The sequence below is a fragment of the Heptranchias perlo genome, chromosome 8 (assembly GCF_035084215.1).
Source record: "Heptranchias perlo isolate sHepPer1 chromosome 8, sHepPer1.hap1, whole genome shotgun sequence".
Lineage (NCBI taxonomy): Eukaryota > Metazoa > Chordata > Chondrichthyes > Hexanchiformes > Hexanchidae > Heptranchias > Heptranchias perlo.
Genome location: NC_090332.1, coordinates 63,824,845 through 63,839,513, shown reverse-complemented (window position 1 = coordinate 63,839,513; position 14,669 = coordinate 63,824,845). Strand labels below are relative to the sequence as shown.

The 14,669-nt window shown below is 42.3% G+C and overlaps 1 protein-coding gene across 1 annotated transcript; it reads right to left on the bottom strand.

Moving 5' to 3' along the window:
• Positions 1–2,801: 2,801 nt before the first annotated feature.
• LOC137324217 (5-hydroxytryptamine receptor 1B-like) lies at positions 2,802–4,693 on the bottom strand. The gene has a single exon (XM_067988353.1). It carries the CDS (start codon positions 4,273–4,275, stop codon positions 3,142–3,144), a length of 1,134 nt encoding a protein of 377 aa, XP_067844454.1. The 5' UTR covers positions 4,276–4,693; the 3' UTR covers positions 2,802–3,141.
• Positions 4,694–14,669: the final 9,976 nt, after the last annotated feature.

The window sequence follows — 14,669 nt, the reverse complement described above, 5'->3', positions numbered from 1 at the left end:
AAAATATTTACGTTACATCAGCTCAAGTCATTTTTTTCTATTTACTTCTGCTGACCCATACAGGATATGGTTTTCTGTATATCTAACATACTGTGTCCTACAGTTTACATGTGTGTGAGAGACAGAGATAAATTATATCTTCAGATTGTTCTTGTATTGTATTTCTGCATTTATGCATTATACATTTAGCACAGATCCAATATATTTTCAATCAAGGCTGGCATTAACTTAGCTGAACTAAATTACTTTGAATGCCATCCACCATTTTTCATAATTAATGTGTATGTGAGAACATTTAAAAAGTGCCGTTGATTTTCTATCTTTTCACTAAACAACTTATTACAAAGATATGAGTGTAATGTCAGAATTAATGGGTCACAACCAATACACAAGAGCACTTCTACGTGGAAATCATTGGTTGGTTGAGGGGTTATGGAACTGGCCTAGTCAACAAGTACATTTTCACTAATGGAACAGACTAGGAATTTAAAATAGTTGGTTCCAAACTCAACATGACATTGCCAAATAGAAAATGTTCTTGATTTACAGAATTACTATAATACAGGCTATTACCACTAGTCTATTTATGGCACAATTAATAAAAATGAAAAGAATATTGTGACGAGTAACCTATTGGTAAGGATATTGCTCAGTTTATCTCAGAATCTATTTTCATCTATGATTGAATACAATAAACTAAATCTTCATTAAACACCAACAATTAAGTAACTAATGAATCCTGATTAATATCATACAGTAATTCTAATTTACTGTGAATGTGTATGGCCTTACTGAGTAAATAACATTAATTTGAATGACTGGTGTACACTGTTATGGTTAAATACCATTTAATTGTCACCACTAAACTGGCAAACAAGTGTAATGATGCAAGAGTCTGGTGATCAATAATGAATCCAATTAAAGTTTGCTTTCTCAGCATTTATTAAGTAGCTTCAGTCTCTTGTTTACATGCAGAATCTCTTATTTGTTAGGCAATATGTACAAGGAGAATTTCGTACTGACAGTTTTGAAGTGATTTCACATTTTCTGAATATTGCATATAACCCAGTTATTTAAGCCAGGAAGTTTACCAGAGTTACAAAGCAATGATTGTATTACAATACTCATGGTAATGTAAGTTTCCTCTACAAAGTATATACCTTTATTGATTTATGTTGTAATCCTTCAAGAACAAAAATCCACACAATGTCCTTTCCTCCAACTTGAGTATTTCATCTGTTTTTGTATATCTTATCCCAAAGGTTTGCATGGTTCTAGATGTAAAAAAGAGCTTTCTTGGGATGAATTGGAGAGAATTTGCAAAATAAAAGTCTGTCATTTGTTAAAGAAAAGGGATTTATCCAGAGTTTTGTTCACAATTTGTTAACTTTTATGAAAGATCTGTCTTGGTTATTTTTTTTAATATTAATTATCAATACTCGATCAGCTATGTTCATCAGGTAATGCCCTTCAACACAGAAGTAAAAACAAGGGTTAGCAAAAACGCACATTTCCAAAACTTATGTATCAGAAACTATTGTTTTATTTGTCTTAAAACTATTGATTTATTTGTCCTGTCAGTACTAATCTGCAATGACACAATGAAACTAAATATTTAAGACAGTACAAACACCATGTTGATAACGTAAAGATTTATATGGCTGAACCTGTATTCGGTTTTCCGTCATTCCAAACTATAGGTATGATGTGGAGATGCCGGTGATGGACTGGGGTTGACAATTGTAAACAATTTTACAACACCAAGTTATAGTCCAACAAATTTATTTTAAATTTATTTTGTTGGACTATAACTTGGTGTTGTAAAATTGTTTACAAAAACTATAGGTAGCCAGGTAGCATCAACATGTAGAGATTATAGGTTATTGATTAACCCTTGTTTTGTGTCGAGGTTTTGTCATATACTAGCATTCAATAATGTGCGTTTTTAAATGCAGAATACTATCAGAATGTGCTGCTCAATTGGCATGTGGGATCAAAGCAATATAAACAGAGATATCTACAATTCAAATCGTATTTCAAAGCTGCAGCAGCCCTTTTGTTACCCTTCTTATGCTTCATTTTCAAACAACCAAAACTCAAGTTCAAAACAGACTAAGCTTTGAATTACAATTGTGTTCCTTCGTTTCTTTTTGGTTTTGCGCTATAGTTTTAGTTTCCTAAGTTGACATATTAAGTTGTTTAAACTATATGGTGTCGCTGTGATAGAAGACAACACCATATAGGCGGATCGCTTTTTGAAATGCAGCCTCTTGAGTCGCGAGGAGCCGAACCAAGTGTTGATAAGAGGCGGAATCTCAAAGTCGGCCAAAGCTATTTAAGATGGAGATGCCGGTGATGGACTGGGGTGGACAAATGTCAGGACTTGCACAACACCAGGTTATAGTCCAACAGTTTTATTTTAAATCACAAGCTTTCGGAGCTTTCCTCACCTGACGAAGGAGGAAAGCTCCGAAAGCTTGTGATTTAAAATAAAACTGTTGGGACTATAACCTGGTGTTGTGCAAGTCCTTACATAAAGCTATTTAAAGTGCACCAGCTTAGTACTGCGGGCACTGACGAAGAATCTAACGGTGTCTACCGATGATCACATCCAGAAATGTAGCTTGATATTAGTCTAATTTGTCACATGCTTCAAATATGGAATTTCCTAGGTATCTCGCCGAAATGAATCAGTGTCTCACCATCAAGTATCTGTCGATAATAAATATATTCAGAACGATTCTATTGCCGAATGTTATACAGAAAGACAATTGCAAGCCCACGGCATAAAGATCGCTCTTTATTGTTTAACTACAAATACATTAGGATACTTTTGAATGGACGAATCTAACTTCGGGGTCAATAAAAGGTACAACGCATTGGTCCCATTTACTGATAAACTAACGCATAGACACATCTATTTTATTTGCTGACAATGCTATGCGTATGTATATTTTTGAATACAGTGCGAAATCAAATGTTCCAAACACCTGGCGTGGTTGCTAAGATACTGCGTGAAAAGCTATCATAAAACCTTAACTTTTGATGCAGTTTTAAAAATACAGCATATCTAGAGGTTAAAGGGGATGGTGTTTCAATGATCCTACTTGCACAATTGTGAGACTAGCTCATGATGCACAGTCATCTAAACCGTATCAGTTTCTGGAAAGCCTGCTTGAAGTCCTCGTTGGACATGGTATATATGATGGGATTTATGAGTGAATTTAGATAACCCAGCCAAGTGAAAAAGTCAAAGATGGCATAATGGAACCAGCAAGCTTCCTTGCAGATGGGCATCACCAGGGTGATGATGAAGAAGGGCAGCCAGCACACGATGAAGGCCCCTAAGATTATTCCTAAAGTTTTCGTCGCCTTCCTCTCCCTGGCCGCTGAGATCCGCTTCCTTTCCAAAAGAGCATCAGAAACTTTGACTTTGACGTGGTTTAAATAAACAGGAGAACCGGACTCGCTGGAAGCCTCGTTAGCCCGAGAGTTTACCGAAGAAAGTGAAGATGATCCCGGAGAGTCGGCTACCAGTTGAGCCGTGGTCAGCCTCTTGCCCGTCTTTTTTGGTGTCTGCTTCAGGATTCTGGACCTGGCCTCCACGTAGATTCTCCCATATAGGGCGATAAGCAGCAAAGTGGGGATGTAAAAGGCTCCGAAAGTTGAGTATATGGTGTAGAAAATTTGGTCGGTGTTGACGACGCAGTCAGTCAGCTCTCCTGCTTTGGCTTGTCTCCAGAATAAAGGTGGGATGGAAATACAAATTGAGATCACCCAAACGGTGACTATCATTCCAGCGGCTCTTTCAGGGGTTCTCTTGGTCGAGTACTCAACGGCATCTGTGATGGCCCAGTATCTGTCCAAAGCGATCACACATAAATGGAGGATTGAGGCGGTGCAACAGGTGATGTCTGAGGACAACCAGATATCACAGACTATCTGTCCTAAATTCCAGGTCCCACTGACTGTATATACAATGCTTATAGGCATCACTAATATGGAGACCAGTAGATCAGTGACCGCCAGAGAGGCGATCAGGATATTGGCAGGAGTGTGGAGCTTCCTGGTCTGGTAGATAGTGGCGATGACAAACCCATTAGACAATACAGTCGCCAGAGTGATGAAGCACAGGAAAACCGAGACAGAAATGCCCAGGGCTGAAATGCCACCCCCATCATGAGTGTCCAGTTTTGTGCTGCAGTTTATGTTCTTCAAATTGGTTTGCCAGTCAACGCTGTTTGGTCCCGGACATTCGGTTGATCGGTTCATCATTCCCCAGATTGGAAATCACAAAATCGGTGAGAACAATAAACCGCGCCTCTCGGGATGGCTACCCACGTGCATTACTTCCCAATATTCAGTGACATTTACACTAAGATGTGTAGTTGACAAAATAGTTGAAAAAATAACCATCTGTACACTAAACAACCACTGCACCACCCCGTCCGATACCAACAATTTTTTTCATACAGAATACCTCCGCACCCCACCTTGCATTTCCTGCTTCCACCCCAACCACCGACAATGCAAGAGTAACCGAACACAAAATAGCGGGGTGTCGCTTATTGGCGGTGAGAAATAAAGAGTCTGTATCAAATTGACTGAATCAAGTGCCCGAGTTCAGAATCGGTCGTGTGCAGTGCAAGACATTTGGAATATGAGAAAGCGAATGCCAGGGACTCCCAAATACTTCGGTCACGCCGGTATACTGCAGAATAGCGAAATAGCCTGACAACGGCGCAATTGCTTTAAAATGTAAACAACTTCATGCTCAAATTAATCAGTGCTGGGTCTTTCACTTCACTTGGGAACAATTGCTCCGACTAACTTTCACCTTTCAACTGTTCAACACAGGACAACGGTTTATTTAATAATCTAAATAAAGATTGTTGGCCACCTCCGGGTAAATATACTTCATCTGTAATCTTCATCTTAGTTGCTGACAAAATCCAGGGTCCATCAAGTTCAGTTTCATTTCTTTATGCCATTTTGCGTGCCGTTTGTACATTCCGACACAAGTCAAATATCTTCTTTGGGTTCTTGGCGTCTTTTCCCCTGAATTGGTTGAGATTCAGTCGCTGCTGTATTTTTAGGTTAGAGTATAACGGTGTTAAGTGCAGCTTGTAGGAAACGTGTCTAGCTCGCATTTTTCAGGTTCTTTTATAGCGTCCCTCCCACTCGGATAGAGACACTGAGCAAACTGAAGCACTGTTCCTCCGCTTCTCGTCCTACCGCACAGCAAAGCGCCTCCTCTGGGTCATAGTGCCCCTTCAGCTTTCTGCATCTGCTTTATCGGCCAGATTCTTTGGGGAAATTACTATCATAAACGCTGAACTGGTTGACGTACATAGGCTGTACTGACGATTTTGACAGTCGACTGGTAAATTATCCTTTTGCACGTTTTACCATCTACACTTTTCAGTTATTATGAACTCCCGCCACCCAATTCCCCCTTTCTCTCCTGAAAGCGGAGATACTTAAAGACAAAAACAAACAAAAATCAAATTCAGCGTTGTACCTAAGCCACGTTGTCATGTATAGATTTACCTGAAGCTGTTAGTTATTTGGTGTTGAATCTAGGCAAGACATCAGTATTCATGCATTAATCTTGGATCGTATCAAAGGGAAAACTAGTGGTAATGTCAATGTAAAGAACAGACTCTTGTGTATCCTCCATCGTGTTTATGAATTGCCTCTTATTCATCATTCTTAGTTAAGGCGCTTCCCGGCAGATGCCTGGAGAAGTAGTTAGTCGAAGTGGGAGTGAAGAATAAACTACCTTACGGTTCAGCAGCGAGGTTGGAACGCTGCGTCAGGCGAGGGGAAACCTTGCTGTGTGTGATATTATACTTAAGAGATGTCAGTGCATTGTCACTAAACGCCAAACGTCGCCAAAAAATGAACCTTGTTATAGTAGTCATTAACATTAACACAAAACCTAAGGTCTCCAGGGTAAACCCAGAAAGCAATCACACCCGAATTTGTCCAATTCCCTGTAATAACTTTCTTTTTGATTAACATTTAAACTGCTAGGATCAACGCTGTTTCTGCGTCTCATTGCTTTCCTTTTTGTTCTTTTCCCTTCTGCTTAGCCATTTACATTTTACCTTCAAATATGAAACAGACAAAATGAGACAAGCTGAACAATGGAGTCGTTATTGGGCACAATGAATGACACCGTCTTTGGACTTAGTCACTCAGCGCTGCTACTGGGCCCATCACATCACGCTCGATTTCTTTTACTCGGTCTATCTAGTTTAGACATTGCCTGCTCTCGGAATCGCTTTTAAATAGGCCGGTATAACCGAACGATTTCGCGGACATTATGCAAGCCTCATATTTTTGTTGCAAAAATAGCAATAATAAAATTCCTTACGTCAAAAATAGTCGAAGGCTGCTACCTGTCTCGCAACCAAATTAAACGTACAGATAATCAGTGGTGTTATTAATGAGTAAATATTATTTGCAATACCATTACAAGAGACTCAGTAATTATCAAAACACCATAATGCGTTAAAATACAAAACCAAACAGCTGAACACCTTACAGATATCCAATATACATGTAATTTTGAATGCTCCGTTTTAAGGACATGTTTCCTTGGCTCTGTTAAACATTTTACAACCTTGTTTTTTACTTACACTTTCCATAAAATACATTTGCGTTCAGAACACGTACTGATGCTGATTTAAAAAAAAAGTTTATCTAATAAACTAAATATTATGTTGGTCATTTAACGGGCTGGAAGGAGTTACTGAGCCTGACAGAATCAGAGGTACCTAACCAGAGATGCTTCTGTCATCGTGTTCATTCAATACTATCCGTTAATTCGGCACCTGTCGAGTTCAGAAACTCCAGCTGATTAATGTCACCTATCAGCACTCACCAGTTCAGTAAAAATACTCCAAACTCAACAGAAGTGTTGTGGGGAAAATGTGATGGCAATTCTCACGCAATTAATTTCCAAAAGGGGCACCGGTGATGAGATGCACTCTTTAGCAAACATTGGATCTACTGATATAAAAACAGAAAATGCTGGAAATGCTCAGCAAGTCATCTGCGGAGAAAGAAATAGAGTTAACGTTTCAGGTCGATGACCTTTCGTCAGAACTGGAAAAAGTTAAAGGTTTAACAGTTTTTATGCAAATACAGAGCCAGGCAAAGTGCGGGGGTGAGGGGGAGGCAGGAGTGATTAAATGACAAAAGGGATGACAGTGCATGGCAAGGAAGGTGGTAATGGGACAAGTAAAGAAACAAAAGATGGATCGAGAAGGGCTGCAAATGGCAACAGCAGAGCCAATACCAGCACCTGCTGTCCGCAAAAAATGGGAGCAGTGATTATGATCTGAAGTTATTGAAATCAATGTTGAGTCCAGAAGGTTGTAAAGTACCTAATCGAAAAATGAGGTGCTGTTCCTCGAGCTTCAATGGAACAGTGTAGGAGGCCGAGGTCAGAGTGGGAGTGGGACGGAGAATTAAAATGGAAAGCGATCGGAAGGTCAAGGTCACGCTTGCGGACTGAATGGAGGTGTTCAGCAAAACGATCACCCGATCTGAGTTTGGTCTCCCCAATGTGTGCAGTGAATACAGTATACTAAATTGAAAGAAGTACAAGTAAATCGCTGTTTCACCTGGAAAGAGTGTTTAGGGCCCTGGACAGTGGGAAGGGAGGAAGTGAAACGGCAGGTGTTTCATCTCCTGCACTTGCACGGGTAGGGACTGTGGGGAGGAGAGCAGGTGTTGGGGGTGATGGAAGAGTGGACCAGGGTGTCGCAGAGGGAAGGGTCACTTCGGAATGCTGAAAGGGGAGGGGAAGATGTGTTTGGTGGTGGCATCGCGCTGGAGGTGGCGGAAATGGCGGAGGATGATCCATTGAATGTAGAGGCTGGTGGGGTGGGGTAGATAGTGAGGACGAAGGGGCCCCTATTGTGGTTCTGGGGGGGACGGGAAGGGGTAAGGGCAGAAGTGCGGGAAATGGGATGGACACAGTTGAGGGCCCTGTCAACTACCGTGGAGGGGAATCCTCGGTTGAGGAAAAGGGAAGACATATCGGAAGCACTGGTGTGGAAGGTGGCAAAGTCAAAACAGACGCAACAGAGATGAAGAGACTGGGAGAATGGAATAGAGTCCTTACAGGAAGCGGGGTGGGAGGAAGTGTAATCAAGGTAGCTGTGGGAGTAGGTGGGCTTACCGTACATATTGGTTGACAGCCTATCTCCAGAAATGGAGACAGAGAAGTCGAGGAAGGGAAGGGAAGAGTTGGAGATGGAGGTGAGGGAAGGGCGGAAATTAGAAGCAAAGTTGATGAAATTTTCCAATTCGGGGCAAGATCCGGAAACGGTACCGATACAGTCATCAATATACCGGAAAAAGAGGTGAGGGAGGGGACCTGAGTAGGACTAGAACAAAGAATGTTCCACATATCCCACAAAAAGGCAGGCAAAGCTGGGACCCATACGGGTTCCCATAGCGACACCTTTTATTTGGAGGAAGTGAGTGGAGTCGAAGGAAAAGCTGTTCAATGAAAGAACAAGTTCAGCGAGGCGGAGGAGGGTGGTGGTGGATGGGGACTGGTTGGGCCTCCGTTCAAGGAAGAAGCAGATGGCCCACAGCCCGTCCTGTGGGGGACGGAGGTGTAGAGGGACAGAATGTCCATGGTGAAACGAAGACGGTTAGGGCTGGGTAACTGGAAACTGTTAAAGTGGCGGAGGGCGTCGGAAGAGTCGTGGATGTAGGTCCGAAGAGACTGGACAAGGGGAGAAAAAATAGAATCGAGATAGGAAGAAATAAATTCCATGGGGCAAGAACAGGCTGAAACAATAGGTCTACTGGGGCAGTCCCGTTTGTGGATCTTGGGAAGGAGGTAGAAGTGGGCTGTGCGATGTTGGGGGACTATGAGGTTGGAGGCTGTGGGGGGGGAAAGAGTTCTGCTTTTCTCTTCGACGGGATTTCTATTTGTCTCTTTTACCTTGTTCATCTTCTGTTGAGACATGGATTAGGGGAAGTAACAGTGTGAAGATTGATAGGGTCGAATAGCCACCCGATGTCGGACAAGTCGAGACATGTCCTTGCCTAGCAACTGACTTCCTATTGTGTAGATGCAAATGGTGTCACTCCAGACCACATCTAATCTTGTTAACTGTTAAAATACTCTAGGTGCCTTTGAACTTACTACTTGGTGAAAGACATTCAGAGCCATCAAGTCAAAGGGAAGTAGACAAAGACAGAGTGATCTGCATAAGATCAAGTCCTAGAAAAATATACATAAGCTTTGAACTTGCTACTTGGTGAATGACAAACAGAGACAGCCAGTCTAGGAAACAAAGATGAATCAAGTACAGGGAAGTCACACTTCACTCTAGACAGGACACAATAATCTGTGTAAGATCAAGCTTTGATGGGAGAGATGTTACACATGGTTCGAGTGAACAAAGACACAACAATCTTTGTGGGGAAATGGCCATATCAAAGCTAATTGCCTTTAAATTGTGTTTGAATGACAGACAGAGACACTCAGTCTATGTGTATTAGGTGGGTTTCGGGGGCGTGTCCACTGTGTATGGAAGGGGCTGCATAAAGGAACCATGCTTTGGCTGCCAGTGGTGTACAATACTGAAGCTGCTGTCTCTATCGTACTGTATCCAGAGGCAGGCTGGAATTAAAGAATGCATATCTACATTTGATTGTACCCTGTTTGTTGAAACTACCTTTAATAAAGGATAGGCTTTCTTTTAATTAGAAGAAGCCGACCGCATTCTACTTACTACAAGTATTCGTTACCATAGAAGACTACCACATTCGTTAACACTTTCTGTTTCCCTTCTCGTGTTTGATCAGGTTTCTTCTAAAACTCGCTTTCACAGCCACATCTCTTTCCTCAGCAACTGTCTCCGGCTCGGATTTATTCCACGTGGATTCCAACTTAAATTCCACCCTTCATGTTTCGGATCCACCCATGATTGCAGATATCTCCATGATATTCAGTGTTCCTCAAACCACTGCTCTCACCGCTTCCTGAGATCCACGCTCAATACCGTGCGCCACCACATGCACGGTCTCGACCTCTCTCTTCATCAGCAACGACTCATTCTATCTCAGAGTTGTCCTGGTCCCCAGTTCCATTTCATCCTTCACCTCATCCGGCGCTTTACAAAAAACTTTCTTTCTTCTTTTCAGGCGTCAAGGACCGCAAGCTTCAACAACTCTTAGATACCAACACCCCTCCTGATCCTTCTTCCCCTTCACTTTCCTCTGACCCCATCCCTCCCTCCAATCTCACCCTTTGTCGTGTTTTCACTATCCCTGCTGACCTTCCCCTCTCTGACTCTGAACGATCAGTCCTCAGTAAAGGTTTCAGCTTCATCCCCTTACACCCCCACCTCAATGAATTTAGAGCTCGACATGATACTGAGCTCTTCTTCCATCGCCTTCGCCTCCCCACCGACTTCTTTGGCCAGGAGTCTTCCCCTGCACTGCGGACCCTTTCTCCCGACTTCAGAATTCTGGTTCCACCTGGACCTCTCCCTCTGGCCTCTTACCCTCTCTTGATCTTTTCATTGGGAACTGCCAGCGTGACAAAAGCTGCCTCAATTTCTCCACTCCCCTCACTCACTCTAACCTTACGTCCCTCTGAACTTGCAGCACTCCGTTCTCTCAGGTCCAACCCTGACATTGTCATTAAATCTGCTGACAAGGGTGGCACTGTTGTTGTTTGGCCAACTCTCCCACACCTTTGTCTACCTCCTGCAGACCATAACCCCACCGCTGAACATCAAGCCATAGTTTCTAGACCGTCAATGACCTCGTCTTCTTTGGAGATCTTCCCTCCACGGCTTCCAACTTCAAAGCTGTGGCTATTTGCAGCTCCTTTAGACCCACTTTTGTTTCTTTACTTGTCCCATTACCACCCTACTTGCCTTGCACTGGGATCCCTTTTGTCATTTAAGCACTCTTACCCTCCACCCTATCACGGACCATCCCTTTTGTTCTCTCCTCCCCTCACCCTCCCACCTTTCCCTTGCTCTGTACTTGCTTAAAAACTGTTAAACCTTTAACTTCTTCCAGTTCTGACGAAAGGTCATCGACCTGAAACGTTAACTCTATTTCTTTCTTCACAGGTGCTGCCTGACCTGCTGAGTATCTCCAGCACTTTCTGTTTTTATTTCAGATTTCCAGCATCTGCAGTATTTTGCATTGGATCTACTGATAATGGGACACTAACTTCATGTGCCATTCTATACAGCTGTGCTCAGAATGAAAATACTGGCAAGATAGTAGCCATGCAGGGGTAGAAATTTTCCTCATTTTGCTCTATGTCCCACGTAAGATTTCATGACTGCAGACAATACAGCATTATGATCCTATAATTCATCCAAAACTCTGCTGCCCATATCCTAACTTGCCCATCAACCCTTTGCTTGGTGACCAACAATGACACCCGTTCCACCAACACCTCGAATTTAAAATTCTTATCTTTGTGTTCAAATTCTTCCATGGCCTCAGCCTTCCCTATCCCTGTAATCTCCTCCAGCCCTACAACCCTCCCAGAACTCTGCCTTCCTCCAATTCTGGTCTCATGTGCATCCCCCACTTCCTTCGCCCCACCATTGGTGGCCGTGCCTTCAGCATTCTAGGCCCTAAGCTCTGGAATTCCCTTCCTAACCTCTCCCTACCTCTCACTCCTCCTTTAAGACTGCTTAAAACCTTCCTCTTTGACCAACATTTGGGCACTTGTCCTAATGTCTCCTTATGAGACTCAGTGTAAATATTTGTCCGAAAACACTCCTGTGAAGTGCATTAGGAAATTTTACTACATTAAAAGCGCTATTTAAATGTAGGTTGTTGTTGTTACTCCATACCTGCAGAACAGGTCTAACTGATAAATAGCACAGGTCTAAAGTGCTGTGTCTAAAAATACAGCACGATGAATGTTGGGCAAATATTGAACGCTAACGTCATAGGTTGTTAACATAAACAAATGAACCTCGATTTTTATAGGGACTGCAACGGTTGAAGGCACTTGAACTCCTTTAAAATGTCACAAGGAAGCCAGTCACAGCAGAGCAATTAGTGTGGCAGCATAATGTCATTTTCAGAGGAATGTGTAAAAAAGTATTCATGCCCAGAAGTTTATCATGCATTCTATTAATACTAATTAAGTGCAGTATCAACAATGGAACACATAATATCAATTACCTTACTTATCAGATAAACAACATGAAGGATTTTCTCGGAAACATCTTGTGAACACTGGAAAACAAATCTGTTTCAACTCTTGTTTTTGTTACATGTGGTTTTTATAAAGACTGTCCAATTATCACTGTAACTGCTACTGGCCCCACTGACAATAAGAGCAGCAAATTTGTTTCAAGTTAGCATTTTCACATACAAAGGAAGTGGCTTATAGAACCATAGAAAAGATACAGCACAGAAGGGGGCCATTCGGTCCATCGTGTCCGCGCCGGCTTGAAGAACAACCAGGTGCCCATTCTAATCCCACCTTCCAGCACTCGGTCTGTGGCCCTGCAGCATACAACACTTTAGGTGCAGGTCCAGGTACTTTTTAAAAGAGTTGAGGGTCCTTACCTCTACCATCAATTGGGGCAGCAAATTCTATACATCCACCACCCTCTGGATAAAAAAGTTTTTCCTCATGTCCCCTCTAATCCTTCCACCAATCAGCTTAAATCTATGTCCTCTAGTTCTTGAACTCTCCGTTAGGGAAAACAGGTACTTCCTGTCTACTCTATCTAGGCCCCTCATAATTTTGTACACCTCAATCAAGTCTCCCCTCAGCCTCCTCTCCTCCAAGGAAAACAACCCCAGCCTATCCAATCTCTCTTCGTAGCTGCAATTTTCAAGCTCTGGCAACATTCATGTAAATCTTCTCTGCACTCTCTTCAGAGCAATGACGTCCTTCCTGTAATGTGGTGACCAGAACTGCGCACAATACTCCAGTTGTGGCCTTACTAGCGTTTTATACAGTTCCATCATTACATCCCTGCTTTTGTATTCTATACCTCGGCTAATAACAGAGAGCATTCCGTATGTCTTCTTCACAACCTTACCTACCTGTACTGCCACCTTCAGTGGCCTGTGCACATGCACTCCAAGGTCTCTCACTTCCTCTACCCCTCTCAATATATTCCCGTTTACTGCGTATTCCCTTTTACTGTTTGCCCTCCCTAAGTGCATTACCTCACACTTCTCCGGGTTGAACTCCATTTGCCACTTTTCTGCCCACTCCACCAACCCATTGATATCTTCTTGGAGTCTACAGCTATCCTCTTCACTATCAACTACACGGCCAATTTTTGTGTCATCTGCAAATTTGCCAATCATGCCCCTTACATTCAAGTCCAAATCATTAATGTATACCACAAACAGCAAGGGACCCAACACTGAGCCCTGTGGCACACCACTGGAAACGGATTTCCATTCGCAAAGACATCCATTGAATTTAACCTTTGTTTCCTGTTACTGGGCCAATTTTGGATCCAATTCGCCACATTTCCCTGTATCCCATGGGCTTTTACCTTTCTAACCAGATTGCCATGTGGGACCTTATCAAATGCCTTACTAAAATCCATGTAGACAACATCCACTGCACTACCCTCATCAATCCTCCTTGTCACTTCCTCAAAGAATCCAATCAGATTTGTAAGGCATGACCTTCCCCGAACAAATCCACGCTGACTAATACTGATTAAACCATGCCTTTCCAAGTGACAGTTTATCCTATCTCTCAGTGTTGATTCTAATAGTTTGCCCGCCACTGAAGTAAGATTGACCGGCCTATAATTGTTCGGCCTTTCCCTCGTATCCTTTTTAAACAATGGTACTACATTTGCAGTCTTCCAGTCCTCCGGTACCTCCCCTGTATCTAGTGAGGATTGGAAAATGATCCTCAGAGCATCCGCTATTTCCTCCCTGGCTTCCTTCAATAGCCTAAGAAACAATCCATCCGGCCCTGGTGACTTACCAACTTTCAAGGATTCCAGTCCCTCTAGTACTTCCTCTCTCGTTATGTTTACCTTATCCAATATTTCACATCTCTCCTCTTTAACTACTATGTCCGGATCATCCCTTTCCTTTGTGAATACGAAGACAAAATATTCATTTAAAACCCTACCCACATCCTCTGCTTCTACACACAAGTTACCCTTATCATCCCTGATAGGTCCCACCTTTTCCTTAGCTATCCTCTTGTTCTTAATGTACTGATAAAACATCTTTGGGTTTTCTTTAATCTTACTAGCTAATATTTTTTCATGCCCTCTCTTTGCTTTCCTTATTTCCTTTTTTACGTCATCCCTGTACTTTCTATACTCCTTATGTAGAGAATTGTGGCCCTTCCACTAACCTGTCAACAAGAATGGGCAAGTTTTCCATGTGAATACTTGAGATAAAGATTCCATGGTAGCATTAGGTTTTTTGAATAGGATACGTTCACTGAGAACCCAGTGGCTCTTGCGCGCGTGAGAGAGAGAGAGGAAACTGAATCTGCTGAAAACAGGCGTCCAAAGCAGATGAATTCTCACTGTTTTGTTTACATTAAGATATGACCAATATTTCAACATATAAATAGTTAAAGTTCGCTGGAATTATGTCCTACAAAGAGGATATTTCACTAATTATTCATCTATTATAAAACCAGCAATACAAGT

What these genes read in the sequence shown, in the direction of transcription:
- LOC137324217 (XM_067988353.1), bottom strand. Translation starts at nt 4,275, where the DNA reads ATGATGAACCGATCAACCGAATGTCCGGGACCAAACAGCGTTGACTGG.